The sequence below is a fragment of the Protomyctophum bolini genome (genome assembly GCF_963924005.1).
Source record: "Protomyctophum bolini genome assembly, chromosome: 14".
NCBI lineage: Eukaryota > Metazoa > Chordata > Actinopteri > Myctophiformes > Myctophidae > Protomyctophum > Protomyctophum bolini.
In genome coordinates this window covers 20,785,921-20,806,472 of record NC_137875.1, presented here as the reverse complement: position 1 = coordinate 20,806,472, position 20,552 = coordinate 20,785,921, and the positions used below count along the sequence as shown (strand labels likewise).

General features: G+C 43.7%; 1 protein-coding gene across 1 annotated transcript; it reads left to right on the top strand.

Annotated features, from left to right (window-relative positions):
• Positions 1-597: 597 nt before the first annotated feature.
• On the top strand, positions 598-20,324 carry LOC308328796 (uncharacterized protein; the record flags this gene model as incomplete). Its single annotated transcript, XM_080782906.1, has 12 exons — positions 598-645; positions 1,870-1,975; positions 3,002-3,160; positions 3,267-3,384; positions 3,478-3,539; positions 4,655-4,780; positions 7,009-7,103; positions 7,197-7,352; positions 8,353-8,549; positions 9,658-9,787; positions 12,715-12,914; positions 20,096-20,324. 12 exons carry the CDS (start codon positions 598-600, stop codon positions 20,322-20,324), a joined length of 1,626 nt encoding a protein of 541 aa, XP_080639032.1.
• Positions 20,325-20,552: the final 228 nt, after the last annotated feature.

Sequence of the window (20,552 nt, the reverse complement as noted above, 5' to 3'; positions counted from 1 at the left end):
TGATGTGTTCAAGGACCACTTCACCACTTATAAAGTTTTATTTTTTAATTGGTCTTCACTAATGTTCATGATAAAATGCCACAATTCTTTTTTTTTACTCAGTCTGTGTCTCACAGGAGGGCTGTGGGCAGTTCAGAAACCCGTCCACCAGTGACATCATCGATGGGGAAATTCAAGCTAATAGAAACCGCAGGCTTTCTATTCCTGAATATTTCCCTAAATATTTTGTAAAATAAATAAAATATGCCTAACGATGATGTCACTGGTGGACGGGTTTCTGAACTGCCCACAGCCCTCCTATGAGACACAGACTGAGTAGAAAAAAATAGTGGTATTTTATCATAAACATTTGTGAGGATAGGACATTATGAAGATAGGTTGAAAAGTGGTGAAGTGGTCCTTTAAGTGTATTGTTTCGTACAGTACACAGTGTGACAAAGTATTCCAGGAATACAGTGTATTTCTTATGTGATTTCTAATAGGCCTACGTCGGGTGTGTTTCGTACCCAGGATACATGTTGTTATTCCATTGCTGTACCTCAATGCATTCAATCTCACAATTCTCACTTCCCCGCTGCTGTGCATCCAGCGTCGTATATGCCTCCTCCTCAGTCTAAGGATCAGAATGGAAACTTCAGTGAAAAGGTACTGTAACCCATCCAAGCAGCCCCTTCAGGGTGGCATCAACACGCAGCCCAAAGCTGGTGCAATTACAGAATATGTTTATATTTCCCAACTCCCCTTGATCTGTCAAAGCAATGACTCTGCAAATATTCTCAGGATTTTAGTCTCCCTGTCCAGGATTTGCCAAGCTAGACTGCTGGTATCCTTAGCAATCCATGTGTTAGTTAAAACACAAAACAGAAAGAAAATACCCCTTTTTCTCTCTTTTCTTTTTTTCCTCAAAAACAAATTGCTCAAGTCCTACATGATTCATGTTTCCATGCATTATCTCCTATATTCTCTCCCTCAAGCACCCCATGAATTAAGTATAAATAATTTGTACAACATGTTCTTGGAGTAAAACCCTGCCTAGTATCCCCAAATTAGATAAATACTATGGATTGCTAATTAGATTTTGGTCAATTACAATGTAATAGTGGTTATTTTCAAAATGTCTCTCTGCCTAACAACACAAGAGTAAAACCACTGAGACAAGGCAGACCACTTGCATGAACTTGGCTAATACTAATATATTCCAAACTCCATGGGGCCTGTACTGGCAACATGCAGGGAATGCCACAGTTTTGTTCATCGGAGTTCAATTAAACGGTAAATCTCTACCTCACAGAAAACCGTGTTTAGGTTGAGAACATAATGCCATTGTTGTTCTGTACTGTGTGGCTTTGTGCTGGTACTGTATCTTGCCTAAATTAGATACATTTACATGTTATTAACCGTGTTTATGGATTAATAATCCATTTTGTCCATGCATCAGGCTTATCTTTTTGTTTTCTTCTTCTTTTTTTTCTTGTTACTTTCCATACCAGCAAATCAAAATGGTGGCTCCCAGTGGCATCATTTGTGGTAGATGTTGTGCGTTTAGTACCATAACATGCACATTCCTATGAAAGACACACAGGTTGATATAATGGAGTAGTAGAGAGCGAGTTCGGAGGCAGTTCAGATAAAAGAACCCGGACACTGTCTCTAAAATGATTTGCACGGTGTCTGTTGTGGTTGTGGTGTGTCATGTGTGTGATGTGTATTTGTTTAATTGACAGTGTTTCGCATAAACGGATATCTTCCTTTTGTCACAAGTGACATGCCACAAGAGATGCACATTCATCCTGCAGCAACCACTTTTGTCTTCCAAGTAAACACGCGTTTGTGAAATGCAGCGTTCCTGTATCCTTTATGTCTCTAAAGGGCAAGGAGCAGCCAGTGGTCAAAACTCTCGGAGATCTGAACACGGACGAGGTCTGCCAATGGTTCATCAACATTGGTCTGCAGAAATGCCTCCCTTTCATCAGAGGTAACACACATTCTGCTGCCTGGCTCCCCTCCTTGGTTGTGCAATCAATTCAATGCTGTTTCCAGTACACATTTCCAGGCAGACACTGACAATGTGATTTACAGAAATCAAATCAAACCAAAACACTTTTGATGTACATCATTATACAGTTTACAGAACACAATTTTGATCATTCTTTGGTATGTTGTAATAACCACGCTGAAAAACAAAGTACTGTGGAAGGAACAAAATAAACACATGAACAAATACTTGACTAATAGGATTAGTGTGCTATTGTTTTCATTAATTCCTATTCCTATACGTGGGGCCAACTCAGCAGAATATCATCTTACCAACCAAACACCAAAAATAACTATTTCTGAACTTCCTTCTGAGCATTTGCAAACAAGGAAGAGCTGTAACTAGTTCAGGATGTGAAGACTTGGCTACACCTTTGAATGGAAATTGCTATGGTAGATGATATGACCGCCTTCATTAAGTATCTCCGGGGTTCGTTATGTTTCTGGATAATAAATGATTGTGTAGCTTGAAGCTCAGAAACCTAATATCAGCGGGATTCCCCATTGCCTGAGTGGTGGATGTTTTCCCAGGCAGGAGACCTGGGTTTGCATCCAGGAGCTTACATTGGTGCTGTTACATGCAGTGGGTGTGGTTCATGTGGTGGGGGGGGGGGGGGTTGAATGGGGTTGAATCCAGTTGGTTTAGTTTTCTGAAAACCTATGTTGCTGCATCAGTGGTGCTCAAACTCTTTCATGTCAAGGACCTCCAAAATGATATGTATGCCCATAGGGCAGAAGCCTATCTCCTGTTTCTGTAGCATGAGGCAGCTTGATGTACAAGTACACCCCCCTGGACATGACGCTAGTATGTCGCAGATTTGTAAAACCTTGAGATATAATTACTACCTCGCGCTGTTAAGTCTGATGTCTCTTTAGAATTGTTAATATTCCAAACGAGGTGCTTGGTTAAAACGAACAGGTCCTTGTACTCATGTACTGTGTATCAGTCAACCTATCCCTCTTTCAGAGGCAGGTCTGCGTGGAGCCAACATAGCCTCGGTGGATGCAAAGACTCTGGACCTGCTCCGTGTTTCCACAGTGGAAGATAAGGAGCTTCTTCTGTCAGCCATCTATAAGGAGCTCCACCCTCCCAGCACCATCTCTCAGAGAGTGGACTCTCTCCTGGGTATACGCTTACATCATTATGACATCACCCAGACAGACGCACATGTGCCAGTCAGTGAAGCATCACATGAGTCAACTCTTGATTCTGTCTCGTCATTTCTCCATAGAAACCATAGGACCCAACAGTGTTGAGCGATTCACCGCGGCTTTGGTGTCGATGAGCAAGTCGAGGTCCTCTCCCCATGTGAGCTGCCTCAACATGAACCGCTCTTCCCTGAAGCTTAGGTGCAGTCTCCCACGTGCACACATTATGACTAAGACCATATTATGCAGTAAAGATAAACACAACAAGCCACAGTTTTGTCCCTTTCGTTGCAGAAACAAGAGCCAAAGCTTCATGACACAGAAGAACCCTCAGCTGATAGAGATTACCATTAATGGTACTGTATGTGTATCTGATTAGGGTGCAAGACCTTGGGGTGCAGGTGTCCTGACCAAATATATTTTTTGTGGCTTTTGCCTTTATTTTGTATTTTTTCAGAGGGATAGAATCACAGTAGGCTGACAGGAAATGGGGAGAGAGATGGGGGGGTGACATGCCGTAAAGGCCGTCGGGATCGTGAGTCGAACTGACGGCACACTGCCAGACTGGATTACCAGCCAAGACTGGATTACCAGCCAAAGTGCCTGGACCGCTGAGCCACGGCCAGGCCTCTTGTTTTATTTTTAAAGCTGCTAGTGCTTTTCTGCCATGCATCTCTATGGTAAAGATGCACTATGGAGCGCTCCTGTTCCCAGCGATGTGTTTCATGTTCAGCAGCACTCTCTACATCCAGCATTTCTGCCGAAGCACTGCCCTGGGCTTCTCTAGTCTAGTCTCTGCAGATGCAATTCAAAATGCTTTCTGTTGGAATGGACAAAAGACACCCAACCCACATTGATATATATTTTGTCCCATATGAAAATGTTTTGTGCCAGAGACCCCCAGAAGAGAAGATTTGTGTTAAAAAAAAAAAAGTTAAAAAGAAATAGCAGATGTACTCGCAGCACAAACTAGCCAACCCTAAAATCTAAAAAGACACAGATGCTTTCCCTGTTTAAATGGCTTATGCTCATTTTAAGGCTGGAGTCTGAATACTGACTGGCGTTTAAAAGCCAGCATCAGCAATGTCTATCCTTGCCCTGGTATCTTTGGCAAAAATATAAAGATTCTCAGACATTCAAGTCATTGCATTGGCCTTATTCAGTGTCAACCTATACTGTGCAGGGTCAGTCTTGACATCCTATATACTGTAGACAGTATTTGATATTTGTCATATTATTCATTGTGCGTTCTACAAGCCCAGAGCGTGTTTCAATACGACGCGCTATGAGTATACACTGTAGACATTGGGGCTTCCAACCCATCCAGATCATCCAGAAACCCATATTCAGATGTACTGTATACTGTTACAGTAGATGACACCTATGTGCATTTTGCATCAGACAAACACGCTGTTGAGGCAGGCTTGCTTGTGCTTCTTACTTCTGATAATAGTGCCTTGTTGTGTTGCAGCCTCAGAGCGGATTGTCCATCTCAGAACCCCAAAGGACACGACAGTAGGAAAGGTTAAAGAGTCGTGTGTCAGGATGCTTGGAATGACAGAGGACAAGGATCTCTTCATTCTGAAAGACAAGCAAGGTTTGAGCACACACACGCACGCACACGCCACGCACACCGTGCACGCATGCACGCCATACTCTTATTTTTTACTTTTTTTAGTTTTACCTGCTGTATCATTTTGTTTCTCTGTGTGTAAGAGAAATGCACACGTCCTTGTATGAAGTGAAGAAAGTGGTAAATGGTAAATGGTGCATTTATATAGCTCCTTTATCCAAGGCGCTTTACAGAGATTGTGCATTACATTCACCCATTCACACACACATTCACAAGTAAGTAAGTTAACAAAACATTATTTAATTGATTTAAAAAGCATTGCTTCTGCTAAATATAATAGTACAGTCAATTACATTTGCCACAGGTGTTGCAAATCAGCTGATTGCAAAATTGTATATTTCTCATATCAGACCGCTGTGCTCAATGGGTGTGCTGTGACTACACACCTGTTGTGCATCTGATGCACCCAGGTCAGGATAAGGGTATGCGCCACACAGTCGTGAGTGAAACGACCGTGTCTCATTCACACACACACCATTCTATGCGAGGTAATTGGGGTGGAGCTTCTGATTACGAGACAAAATCGTATCACGTACTGTCGCGTGCCCTCAGGTTGAACTTTGCCGTGTTTGATGCCTCAGCATGCATTGGCCACTCCCCTGCCATCATGTGTGATCATGTGTGACCGTACCCTTAATCAGCCATCCCCACGCACATACTCAGGAGAGAGCCTTTGTCTTGACAGCATGCTTCCATCTGCTCTTGCTTGTACTGTCTTGCCCATCGCCACACTGACACCTGATGTGCAGCCATATGACACAGAAGAGCCAGACAGAAAATGACAGTGAAGCAGGGGACTGCAGCGACGTACCCCTGGCGAGGTGCAGAAACAGAGCCTGACTATAGAAGTCAGCATTCTGGCTACCAGCCCCAGCAGTCTGGGGGACCAGACTTTTATTTTTAAACAAGATTATTTTCAAAATATTTAGATCTTGTGAGAACGATGGCTTCCTTTTTTGCATTGCAACTTTTCAGGAATAGAAAGCCTGCCGTTTCTATTAGCTTAGATTCCCCATCGATGATGGGGATGATGGTGGATGGGTTTCTGAACGGCCCACAGACCTCATATGAGACACGGACAGAGTAAAAAGAAATTGTGGCATTTTATCATGAACATTAGTGAGGACCATGCAACGGCTGAAGTCGACAGTGCCTATCTGAGGGTGGGGAAGGATTCATGAAGCATATAGTCTCGCGTTACCAGACTGTTGCCTCTCGCAATGTCCAAATGCTTTCATCATACAGTCTGAAGACTGGAGCAACGAAAGAGCTGTCATGACTAGTAAAATATAAAGCGGAAGTGGAGACTCCCCACTTCCGTTTCGTCTTTACAGTCGTGCAAATGTATCCTAATATAAATAGAAATCATCTAAGCATGTATGTATAGCTGGTTACTTAGCAGAAAAGGAAATAAAAAAATAAGCTCCAAAGATATTTCAAAATACATTTTCGTGAACGGAAATGGCAGCTTCCTTACTCTGATTTCAGGAGGTGTAGTTCCAGACTCTATATAGCATTCAGAGATTGTGGAATAGTTGTCTGGCTATGCGAGACATCCCTATGGGGGGTTTTGCTCAACGTTCCCTTCCTTTGGTTTTCAAGCATGCTGCCTAGGCAGAATTCAGGGAACATCTCCGACAGTGGAGCCTTTAACGGCAAGTTTAACTGTAATCTGAAATGTATTGCAATAAATGGTTAATCTAATTTACTTTGACGTGAGAGTTTCTGTACTGAACCAGCTGGCCTGGCCTACTGCCTCAGGATCTGGTCTCCGTAAGGTGGTGTCGGTGGTTGGTTACTCTGGGGAGGTGTGCAAGACGACAGCGTTTTCTTTTTCCTTCTTTTTTTATTGGGCAAGATGATACAAGCCAGTGGAGATGGAATCATACTGTCATACCGGGGCTGATTTATCCCGTGTGCATCGATTAGACTAACCTAACCCAGGCCGAGTGGGACTGCCTTAAATCAGCCACCACCAACACCACATACCCCCCAACACCAAATGGAGGCTGGGGAGAATCCCCCTGAAAGACAGAAGCAAAATAAGAATACCAGACTCTAACAAAGGCGTGACATACACAATGATACACATTTGTACTATCTACTGTACCCGTGCGTGCGTCAGGCGAATTGTCACACCTATCTACATGCCAACTACTATCGATGACAGTTACCTATTCCCTGTGTTTAAGGTCCCTCAGAGGAACTGTCACCAGATGGACAGATTGGGAGACTGCTGATATTAGCATCAGAGAACAGACAACTGGAGCTGCACCTGTGTAAAAAGGTAGATTTACAGGCAGTTAAGTTGATCATCATGCATAGTACTGTAGCAGCTGGTATCAACCAGCTCGTTATACTCTATGCTTGTGCATCGTAGGAGAAGCCACCGGGTGTTGACTCTCAAGAACTCCCTAAAGTCAATGGTTCTCATGAGAATGGTAAACAGAATGGCCAAGTGAAGCAGCCGGCTAAAGAACAGAGGATCATGGAGCTAAATCAACAGGTGGACTCTCTACAGAATGTCATCCTTCAGGTCTGTACTGTATCTCCAGTTCTCCACCCAATATACTGGACCCCCAGTCATTTGTTAAAGTTAGTCCCTTGTCCCTTGTCACTGCTTATTCACCCTGTGTCAAGGCCTGTCCGTAGCTGTGCCTCTCTTTGCACCCATTGGTTGCCGTTTTGTGGTTGGACAAAAATCCTCTCTCTCCATCCACTACCATTGAAATAAGGCGTTTTTTCAGTTGCTTCGTATTGATATTCTGTGCATTCAATTCTTATTTGAAATTTGTTGTCAGTAAAAAGGAACATCACAGGTGCAGCATGGTGACTGGGAATATCATGTTTGTTTTTAGTTTTCTTTCCAAAAATGATGTTTTAGCAAATTCAACATAAACCAGGGCGGAACAAGGCAGAAAGAGTCAGGGACCAATCAGAAGGCTGACAAATTGTCCTTGTGACTTTCACCAGTAGGGTTTAGAGCATGTAGAGCAGGGGTTCCCAAACCTTTTTGGACCAGGTACCCCTTTTGGGGTAGATATTTTTCCAGGTACCCCCTCATCCTCGCAACACGGATAACAAATAAATGTATACGTCTAAATGTAGACGTCTAAATGTGTACGTCTAAATGTAGACGTCTAAATGTAGACGTCTAAATGTGTACGTCTTCTCTTATGGGGGTCCCTGGCATATCTTTTCAAATGGGGGTCCACGGGCTAAGTAGTGTCAATTTGGGGGTCCTTGACATGAAAAAGTTTGGGAACCACTGCTTTAAACACTTTAGCACTTTATGAACATGAACAAAATAGATGGGTCCCCCCTGGAACTCCCTCAGGTACCCCTGGGGGTCCCCGGACCCCACTTTTGGAACCACTGATGTAGAGGTATGCTATGCCTCCTAGTTCCCAGAAGCTTTGCTACCCTGTGTATTCAGCACCGGTGATCACTTAACAGTTCCTTCATAACTGCATGGAAACGTATGCATGCTCATTCATCGTCATTGACTAAAATCTGACTATGTCCTTTTCTCCAAGGTCCAAGAACTCCACCATGGCCTGGTGGCCTTCTGTTCAGAGCTGAAGAGCATGGATGGAGAGGCGGAGGTGGCAGGGCTTGGCACTGCTGAACTGGAGCAGAAATTGGAACTGGTCGAAAGCCAACTGAGGGATAAGAGGCAGAGCCTTCATTCCCTCAGGGAGAACATCAGCGATGCTGCTGCTCACAAGAATAAGTGGGTTGAATAATTATAAACTGTCTATGTAGGGAATGGGTGAATGTAATGCATCTATGTAAAGCGCCTTGGATAAAGGCACTATACAAATGCACCATTTACCATTTATGTATGTCTAGTAGGTATCTACGACTGACCCAGCCCACCTTTGAAACCCATGCACTACACTACTAGAAATGGTTGCATCCTAATGTGACTTTGCAAAAGCTCCCAGTCAAGGCTTTATAGATTAACGTTTCGACACACAGTCTTCTTCAGAATGAGGCATAAGCCAAACAACACTCTTTAGTAACACCTCAGACTGACCACCAATCAATGCTGGGCTGCACTGATAATCACACAGGTGCAGTCGATGTGCATCCTATAGTGTTCCCCGGGGACGTAGCTGACCATTTGGTTGCCCTACTCGTAGGATATTTGTGCTGCCGACGAGAGCGTTGCGTTTACTTTCCTCATTCAGATCGGCTATTTTCGCCGTTTGCGAGGACACACATACGGCTGCTCGTTATTACGCGGCGGAGCCGCGGAAAAAATTGTTATTATGAAGGCCGGCTTGGCACATGTTGTTGCCCCCCCTCAGCATGTTGCTCTACACGCAGTGCGTATAGAGCGTCGCAGTCCTTTCCAGACCCGGAAAATAATTCCCCGTTCATTTTCCTTATAGACTTTAAAAATATATATATATATTTAATGATGTTCTTACAAATGATTTGATCAATAAACACAAAACATTGTGTTTATTGTCATGATTTGTCACAACTCGAGTTAGCTTTGTCCACAGCGTAAACGTCTTTAAATAAATACTTTTTGAAAAGTCTATGAGGAAAATTAACAAGGAATTATTTTCCGGGTCTGGAAAGGGGGCGGGACTGCGACGCTCTATTGCGCATATACGTAACGACGGCACTGGTGTTCCCCTAAAGCCTGATTTACAACCGTCACACAACATGTTGCAATTTCACCTTCAAAGTGTCATGCAACAAAGCTTTAGTTTTCTATTTATTCTCTGCGGCACTGACCTATTCTTTGAAAAAGAAAACGGACAGATTAATAGCAGGCGATCACTCATGACCTTTGCTGAAATTATATTGTCTTGCCACCCATGCAGGAGGCTGGAGGTTCGTCTTCTTGACAAAATGAAGCTGAACTGTGAGGTGTTTAAGGAGGAGATCTCCCTTGTGCACCTCAAGCGACAGATGTCTCACCTAGAGAATGCTCTGCAGGGCAGCCACGAGAAGGTGATTTCCATCATCCCAAGAAGACTATCTGTCTCTACAACCGTTTTAGAGATACTAAGAGCTGGGTGTACAATTATGGTCATATGTAGGCAGGCCTAAAATAGAACTCGAGTACAGATAGGTTGACATATTCCTGTGTTTTATCCTTTGATGAGTCATCATTTGGTGGCAGTCATGGCCTTCCCATGAAACCACAAAGACAGTTACGTTCTTGTTCATTGAATTAGACTGTCACTGCAGTAGATTTAGCTGACTCTGGGAGGGCGATAGCAACATCCTGATCTAGTATTACTTGACGTCTTTGTGTCTGTCACCTCTGATCCAGATTTTACTGTTCTCTTGAGTGACAAACACAATCCTTTCTATTCAAATGCACCCAGTTTCATTAAGCTATGCAGTTAGCAGCTGTGTGAGAGTGGGTACGCATGCAGGCCCGAGTGTCGTCCATTGGCCGGACATGCGCTTTTACTGAGAAAGTGATCTTTAGCGCTGACACCCGAGAGCCTGTGACTATACTAACAATGGAATGTTTGTGACAAAAGCCACTGGGAGAGCGCGAGGGAGAAATGGGCCAGCGTATGTAAAACTATCTCCAACCATCCCCAGAGGAGGCTTTTTTTTATGTGGGTCTTTTATCCCATTGGAGAAGCCCTAACGAGGTGCCATGAAAGGACACACGCGGCTTCGGCTTTGAAAGGTGCCCCGTGTCACGTTGCCGCCCGAGGGCCACACCGTTTTTTTTTTCTCCTTCTTTTTTAAGGTGCTGAGTTTGTGGGAAAAGCAGCAGCGCTAATGTTTATCATATGACCTAATCAGAGTTAACACACGGGTCAGGGCCGAGAGGAGCAGCCTGGGAACTGACGGAGACGCGAGCTCTAATAAGGAGCAGACCGCCCCGTGTTTGCTCTCGTAGGCTGCCCCGCATTACAGACAATAAGGAAATATTTCATCATCGGCCGTCTAATCTCGGGGATCTATCGCAACTGGAGAGCATCAATAAAGAGGCCAGGGGGGAAGGGGGAACGTATTGAGAGGGAGGGAAGGAAGGGCAGCAAATGGCGGAAATGATTTTAAATAAGCAGTTTAACTTGGACAGCACAAAAGAAAAACGACGACAACTTCAGACGGATGGTTAAAGGAGGGGAAATGAGAAGAATTGCTTTTTCTTTCTTTCTCTCTCTTTCTCTCTCTCTCTCTCTCTCTCTCTCTCTCTCTCTCCCTCTCCCTCTCCCTCTCCCTCCCTCCCTCCCTCCAGCCTCCTCGCTCATTGGTCTTTGAAGATGGATCGATTTTTTGAGAACAATTTGCCACCTCTGCTCTGTGGCATACCCCTGAGGTTAGGAAGGCTGTGGCGTTGGATATAGGGTGTCTCCAGTTCCCATGCCATGAACAGTCAGGATACAAGTTGCGGTCGTGCTCTATTGCTCCCTGTGGTCAGATTGTCTCCTATTATCCTAGCCTCCATTTTCTCCCCCAAGGTCGGCTGTGTTAGAGAACCCTGATGTCGGAGCCGTCAAGACATTTACATTGAGGACGACAGCGTTGACCATCGTGCTGCTACAAAAACGTCATTAGAAATGATAGTGTAATTCTTTCCACTTAGCCTGCATCTACGTTGTCTGGCCTGTCAGTGACTCATTTCTCACACTGGATCAAACAAAGTCCTTCCACAGGCTCATGTTTCAACAACTTCCCCTGACAGTGCCAAAATAATTCTCTCTATGAAAATGCCATGGGAGTGGTTCCCTTTTAATATCCTTTCTATCGTTATTCCTACACACGACTTATTTCCACCTTCTCCTCTGCCTTTGGCCGTGCATGCGACAATGGCCGCCCCTGATCCCTATAGCAGTGTTATTGCAAACTTGCACAGCATTGTTAGCGTCTGGAGTGTATCTGGGGTATGTGGAATGTCTTGTGTCTGGCACAGGTAGGCTAGGATTTGGGCCAGATCCACTGGATAAACAACGAGAATATGAAGAGAAAATTCTTTGGGCTCTCGCCATGTGCCCGTTGCAGCTTCGAGGGAAACCAGAAAGAGAAAATGATGCACATTAGAGCATGCTCCTCAAGGGGCCTCTGCAGCGTTTCCGTGGAGATATCCTGTCTGGCCCTTGTGTCTGAGGAGAAAGAGGCCTTAGCTTTGACCCCTGACCCTGAGCACGGCGGCATCCAGCGCTGCAAGGCATTCACACGCCATGAGGGGGGGGGAGGGAAGAGTGTGCGGAGGGGGGCGGAGGAGGGAACGTTGGAATTTAGTGGTCAGACTCACAAGTTATTTCTGTGCCCCACAAGCTACTTGCGGTGTGATCCCTTTCCAAAGCTAATCATTACATCTTGGTGGTCTGTAGGCCCTGACGCACCCTCAGACTTATCTCTTCGTGACCTCCACGTGGTGCCGTTTGAAGCTTCCAGGTCGCCATTCAGAGGGAATAACGTTGCATAAATCACTGCCACATTGCAGGGGCATTAAGACATAACACGATTCTGTGACATGATTTAAGTCTGTAATCAGCTCATGAGCACAAATATGTGCCAGTGGCATTATTCTCCATAGCTTGCTGTAACTCTATGTTCTCGATAACTCTCGCGTTGCCCTTTAATTAAATTGCTCATTGCAAAGATAATGAGAGTTTTATTTCCACGGAGACATACAATCAGAGGATCATTTTAGTTTTACCACTAAAAGTAAAAGAAGCTAGTCCAGGCGAGGAGTTTCCTCGGCGCTGCGAAATGGAAATTGTTTCATGTGCATCTCTTATGCGCGCATACGACGCAAAACAAAGCGTCAGAGAGTCTAGAGTATGTGAGAGCAATGCCTGTCTGCCTGCCTGTCTGTCTGTGTGTGTGTGCCCTTGCCCCTTGCATGTGCACGTGTGCATTCTATAACTGTGTGTATAACGTGTGTGTGGGGCTGTGCTTTGCAGAGGAGGTCTCAGAGCGAGTGCTCCGCAGCCCTCGGCGCGCTGGGCCAGCTGGTGTCACCTCAGTGTCCTGCCATGCTGCTGGTTGTCCAGGAGAGCCAAGGACCGGACGGCCGGTATGCCTTCACCTGTCGCCGGATGGAGGGTAGCGGTCTGGTGGTGGTTCAGGTGGCCAGCAACTCTCACCTCTGTTTGGATGACAGGTAGTCCCTCTATATAGCATGTGGTTCTCAACGTTTTTCACGCCGCGACCCCCCCAAAAAGAATCCTATTTGAACTGGGGACCCCCACACACACACACACCCTGACAAGCACATGGAATGTAGGAGTTGAGGCATTACATTTTCGGTTCCACAGATAAATATTGTGAAAATAGCCGATCTACAAGCTCACAACACAACGCCTCGCACTGGGGGTCCCGACCCACAGGTTGAGAACCACTGTTCTATATCAGTGGTTCTCGATCGCTTTTGTCTCAAGTCACCCCTTGTAAATAACTTTCTCATTCAAGTTGTTGCATGTTTGTTGGTTAATTTTGTAAAGTGTCCTTGGGTTCATGAAAGGCTCTATATAACTTCAAGCTATTATTATTATTATTATTATTATTATTAATATTACAATTATTATTAAGGCATTCCTGAATTACATTGTTACTTTATAGATAGAACCTAACATTTATGTCATATTACGGTGTGTGAATTCTGTATGTAAATGTTTCCCCCTAAGATACAGTATGTTTCCATCACGACACTATGCTGGGGGGAATTTCACCAAAAATAGTATAGATCTGTGACGCGTTGTAAGCTTGTAGATCGTCTATTTTGGGCGAGGTTTGGTGGTCCATCTTACTAGGTACAGTATAGAGGGTTTAAGTTGTTAAACTGAAGTCATATTGATGAATTCCAAATATCTCTAAAGTATTCTGCGGCACCACAGCCTGGACTTGTGTCACGGCACCCACTTTGAGAATGACAAATCTCTATGTGAGTTTGAACTAGTACACTTAATGTACATATGATACACTCTCAGGGGTTAAAGGGGTGCAAGTGCAATTTAATTATATTTTTTGGTATAAGTATTACAATGCTCTATACATTTGGATAGTAATTATTGCTATAGAGCAGTGTGGTTCTCAACCTTTTTACACTGAGTACCACCTCAAAAAACCGCGTTCCACACCTCCACCGGGAGTGCAGTGCCTGGTGTCGAGTAAGGTCGGACTCACGGATGTCCAGAACCGCCACAAAAGGCCTCTGCCCAGGCTCTGCACAGGGTAGCTGCCCAGGGTCCATATATGGAGTTGGCCTGTTCTGACATCACAACACTCCATATTTGGGCATGCCTGACACAGAACTCCATAGGAATAAAGGGACACAGAGAGACAGATACAGAAATCTCCATAATGGTTAATCGTTACCGACTTGGTGCTCTACAGCCGGGCACCAGTCTAGTCATATTAACTGGTGGGTTTGTGCCATTTGAATGGCACCAATTACCGGTGCTGCGTGCGATTTCACTGGCGTTCCTGGACCAACTGCTTGTGCTTTGTTCAAGTTTTGTGGTCCAAGACATCCACCACTTCAGTTACAGAGCTGCACTGCTGGTCAAAAAATTCTCCTCTTGATCCATACTTACAATAGGCTATAGTTCCATTAGTTTTGAGCCACGGTTTCATCATTTTAACTCTGCTGTTTATTATCTTGCCACCGTTTAGCTTGTTGAACTTGTGATCTGTTGATATCGTGGACGCATCGCCGACACGTTTATATAAGCCGAACATAAACACAGCACACACTGGCAGCGTATTAATACAGGAAAGCAGAACTAGGGGGCACGGTGGCACAGTCGGTAGTGCTTTTGCCTCACAGCTAGAAGGTCCTGGGACGCTGTGGGCGCTGGGGGCGTGTTCTCACCTCTGCGTCAAAAAAAAGGAAAGCAAAACTACTTTTTCCATGATATCATTTCAGTCCTCGTTCATTTTTATTTTTGGGGGAAATTCCTCTGCATACCACCAGAGGGGGCCTCGCCGATGGTACATATCACAGGTTGAGAAACATTGTTATAGAGTTTTTGTTTGTTTTTCCAGTAACATCTCCACATCGTCTCCACATCTCTCGTTGTTCAGTAAACAGAAAGAAATAATTAGGTGGGGGTACCAATTGTAGATACACAATACAGGATAAACAAGTGTAATTTGATGTGATCTAACACAAGAGTGAACAGACAAAATTGTAACTGTCATTATGGAACATTATAAAATTGATGCCGAACATTTATTTTGTGTTTAATATGAGACGGGGAGACCCCTGTCATTGAACAAGAAGAAATTATCTATTTCATCTTGGCTATGCACCTTTAACCCAATCAAAACGTGAAAGCATCTCTGTCATTTTAGATTTTATAGCATTGGCTATTCAAAAATAGAAGTTCACAGTGCACCACTTCGTGCCACGCTGGGCTTGTACATCTGCTATTTTTTTGAACATTTAAAAAATATTTTAGAAAGTGTGAGAACTACTGTTTGAGAAGGCAGTTGTAGAATGGGCCTCAGGTCTTAATGGTTAATACACACTGCCCATGTACTGAACTGTCTTCAGGTCTTAATGGTTAATACACACTGCCCATGTGCTGAACTGTCTTAATGGTTAATACACACTGCCCATGTACTGAACTGTCTTCAGGTCTTAATGGTTAATACACACTGCCCATGTACTGAACTGTCTTCAGGTCTTAATGGTTAATACACACTGCCCATGTGCTGAACTGTCTTAATGGTTAATACACACTGCCCATGTGCTGAACTGTCTTAATGGTTAATACACACTGCCCATGTACTGAACTGTCTTCAGGTCTTAATGGTTAATACACTGCCCATCTACTGAACTGTCTTAATGGTTAATACACTGCCCATCTACTGAACTGTCTTAATGGTTAATACACAGCCCATCTACTGAACTGTCTTAATGGTTAATACACTGCCCATCTACTGAACTGTCTTAATGGTTAATACACAGCCCATCTACTGAACTGTCTTGCACATCCATCCATCTTCAACCGCTTATCTGTAGTCGGGTCGCGGGGGTAACAGCTCCACCAGAGAGCTCCAGACATTCCTCTCCAGAGCAACAATAGTAACTTCCTCCTGGGGGATCCCGAGGCGTTCCAAGGCCAGTGAGTCGATGTAATCCCTCCATCTGCGCCCTGGTCTGCCCCGAGGTCTCTTCCCAGTGGGTCTTGCACATGATGCACTATGTTGTGCCATGTTGCACATTGCATACTGCTGCATTCACACTGGCAGATACAAAGCTACACAGCATATTTATAGCTTTGTATCTTTGTAGCTGAAGTTGAAACCAGCGGAACGTTTTTTGTAGCTTTGTAGCTGCATGTGTAACTTTAATTTATCTTTGTATCTTTTATCTTCGGCTGGCTTACATTGAAAATGAATGGTAGACTGTATTTTTGCATCTGTGTCGCACCCGTGTTGAACGCAGCATAAGGGATCTTGTGCAATTCATGTGTGCGTTGCTATACGTGGTCAGGAGATGCACGCACATCCCAGGCTAATTCAACGGGTGCTCGAACAAAAAGAACCGACTGCAAAATAAAGAATAAGTCTGCCCACCGTTTTGAGAGCTCCCCAAAAACTTTGTTTACCAACGCGGGGAAAAAACCCAACGTTTCGGCCTTCGTCAGGTATATTTTAAAAACCCAACGTTTCGGCCTCTGTGGCCTTTGTCAGGTATATTTTAAAAACACAACGTTTCGGCCTCTGTGGCCTTTGTCAGGTATATTTTAAAAACACAACGTTTCGGCCTCTGTGGCCTTCGTCAGGTATATTTCTCCTCTGTGGCCTTCGTCAGGTATATTTCTCCTCTGTGGCCTTCGTCAGGTATATTTTTCCCCTGCCTTGGCAAATAAAGTTTTTGGGGAGCTCTCAAAACGGTGTGCAGACTTATTCTTTCTTTTGCGTTGCTATACGTTCATTGCAGTTGGTGAATAATGTGTTTCTCATTCATTCATACAACTTTGTGCCAGTTTTGCATTATAGGGTGGTATAATTCAGAGAGAGAGGAAGCAGAAAGCCACGTGGCCACCCAGGCCATGGGCCCGTTTTGAACCCTATAGGACTGCATGATTATGTGATACAGTACAAACGTACATTCACTAACTGCTCGTGGCACCTGGGCTCACTCACTAACACATAATACAGCAATATTGACATTAAAGGGCACCATGAGTACAGTAGCTCAAGGAAACCTTGTATGTACAAAATCATTATTGTTATTTTAAAAACATTTTGAAATAGTAGATTGTAGATTGACTTTTGTGTAACACTCTTATATCATGATTCATGAAGTAGGGCATGAATTTACAAATAAATAAAACGCCAAACAACAACTATGGACATACAAGGTTTTTGCCCGCCAGCAACGACATACTATATAACGGCGACATTCTGGGTCTGAATCCAGCTCCGGATCTGCATGTCATGTCATACCCTCGACTCTCGCCTCTCTGTCTCTCCTTCTGCTGTGCCATCTAATAAAGAAAGAAAGAAGAAAAAGCCTTAAAATAATGTAACAATAATATGACTATTGATGTTGACACGCCTAATCAGCAGGCTGCATCGCAGCAAAGACTTCCACATGGGCTGGTGTCCTCCGAAAGCCTCCCAGTTTCCAGTTTTGAGAGCGATGTAAATCACTCATTTCCCATGCCAATTCATACGTTATTTCTCTCTCTGCCCGGTAGCTGTGGAAACCCATCAGAGACTGGCTCCGACACAGGAAAACACTGTAATGCTTCAACTTGAAGGCAAACAGATAATGGAGCTGCATGTAGACATGCAGTTTTTGGCATGTTTTTGCATCGCCAAACAAACATCACACTGAACATGTGTGCACACGCAAATGGGAAGTAACAGAGAGCCAATGTCAATGATTCTCAAGAGGAATGCTTAATTCATTCTCTGTGGTACAGTGGTGTCGTGTCGCCCAGATCTACAAGCTTGTTGCGGTGCGTTGTGACGCACTGTGGCGCGCTGTGAGTCTTTGCTTATAGATCTGCTATTTTCCAAAACGTTTTACCAGTTTAGGAAATAATTACTTTGGTACTTTTACTTTACCACTTGAACCCCAGCATCCCTATTCTGGGGGAAATATCCTCCTGGATCCTGGATCAACTTGTGAGCTTGTACAGTGGTCATTTTTGGAGGAGATTTGATCCTGATGGCATAAAAAAAGAATGCATCATGTAGGCTACACTGCCATTCAGGACCATTTTAGAAGCTTTAAGTAGTTAACTAGAAAAATCAGAGTACTTTTTCCGCCCCTGCTGCGTAGACGGTAGGCTTCCAGAGACAGAAGCTGAGAGTGTGCTGTCTGTGAACGCTGCTGTTTGGTTGCTGATCACAGTACCTCTGCCAGTCCTCTATACAGTCAGTGAAAAAATATAAAAGGCTCATTTTTTCCCCTCTCACAGTTTCATCGGGGACGACTATAAACACAAAGCGAACGAATGGGGCTTTTTTAACAAGCTTGGAGTCTGTGTTAAACTTAAGTTTAATATTTCACGCCCTGTCATTTGTGAGGTCTTTGATATCATTTGTGATTTGTTATAATTAGCAAGCAGTGAGGGGGCCCTGCCTCTACCTGCAAGCGAGGATTCTGCCAAGAGCCAAATAACAACTGATATTGTTTGCGGAACTAAAGGGAAGATTGAATTATTTTGGTGGAACTGTTGTGACCTTTGCGGTTATCTGCGTTGAATGCACGAGATGGTACGATAGAATGATGATAATTATGATTAAGACACTTTTGTTAATGAGCACCCATCGTTTCACAGTTTCTTGGGTGTAGTAGGGTTACTGAAAATAATTATAGTGCAGGTCTAAATGATCTGCACTGTCCTGTTGCAGTAATGAGCCATTTACTGTATGTACTGATTCTCATCAAAATGAGGAAGAGGCTCTCAGTAGAAAATGATTCCTTCATTCAATATAGGTCTTAAAAATCGCATCGGAAAGATATCGGTTTTAACCGATATTTTATTTTATATTTTGTTTGAATGCAGAGCTGAAAAAGCCTTTTGTGATGACGAAGGCTGCCGATTCCGTCAGTATTTTCTGGGGAAGCTTTCTAAAGGGTCCACAAGTTGAAATGTAATTTAAAAATCACACCCGAGTGAAGTGAGGGGCGCTCTTATCATCGTGCATCATCTGCCATGTAACATGTCGATTTTCTCAGACACATGACGTAAATTCTCCATTCATTGTCAATGGCATTTAATGTTTGTGTTAAAACAAAAACACCCCTCAAAAATACTACATTTAAGTTTTAATGAATATGTGTATAGGTAATGAATCAGGTAATAAGAATGCACTGTTGTTTAGGGCTCTGAGGTCTTCTGAGCAGTCACTACTAACTATACTCGAAACAACCAAACGGACCAGGGGCGACCGTGCCTTTGCCTCAGCCGCCCCCGTGCTCTAGAACAACCTACCTTTCCCTATCCGATCTGTAAATAAGGTTTGATTGATTGACCAAACGGTACCGGTCCATTTTACCAAACGGTACCGGTCCATTTGACCAGACAGTACCGGTCCATTTGACCAAACGGTACCGGTCCATTTGACCATGCAAGATCGATTCCACAAATGCCTTCTAAAGCAGTAGTTCTCACTTTCAAGATTTTCCAAAAATAGCAGATGTGCTCTGAGCTTGTATATCTGCTATTTTTTAATAGGCAACGCAAAATTCTAAAATGACGCAGATGCTTTCCCGGTTTTAATGGGTTAATTGGTAATCGTATATCGGCTGAAATGTCAATATCGTGCATCCCCAATATATTTGTTTAAAGAAAGATATATATATTTTTTGTCCTATAAGGTTTGTTTTAAAAACAATAAAGATAATTTAATGTTTGTTTTGACACTGTTTTATATCATCATTAATCACAGGTGATGTGGTGTGATTTTTATTTATTATTTTTAGCTCAATTGCACCCAAAAAACCCGAACTTTTAACATTCAGTAGATTTTCTGTGGTCTGGGGTTTTCTGGCTCAAACAAGTGCTCAGATTTTCCTGTGGACTGTGATGTATGAGTCCACAAATCCCATTATGTAACAATTTGCCAGCAGATGTCACTGTTGAGGGATTTTGCCTGTTTTCATTGCAGCTCAAAAGGCTTCAGAACACACAGAGAAAACCCCAGTGTCACAGAAAATCCACTGAATGTTCAAAGTTCAGGTTGTGTGGGTGTAATTGAGGTCATAAAACCTAAAAGAAAAAACTATATATTTTTTAAATAAATGAAAATGAATGTAATGAAACATTCGATGTATTTGTGCTTGTTTCATGAGAACAGTAATGTGTCCTGCAGGCTCGTGGAGGTTAATGGGGTTCCAGTGGTCCGCTCGACGGAGGAGGAACTAAGCTGCCTCCTTCTCCAGGGACCCAGCAGTGTTCCCATTGTTGTCCTTCGCCGACCCCCGCATGGCCCCCTGTCCCGCCAGCATCCTGTACTCCAGCACAGTATGGCCGACCCAGAGAAGGATGCTGCCGGCGTCGCCACTGAGAGTTCTCCGCAGCGGGAGAGGATGGCCATCTGAGTACCAGTGGTGGACACTAGTAACTATGTACACTTACTTGAGCACTGCACTTGAGGACGTTATTTGGAGTATCTGTAACTGTACTTGCGTATTTATATGTATATATATATATATATATATATATATATATATATATATATATATATTTTTTTTTTTTTATATTTTGTCCGCATAAAAAAAGAAATCTAACCCGGAGTCCATTTTATCTGTCTAGTGGGGTCTAGTGGG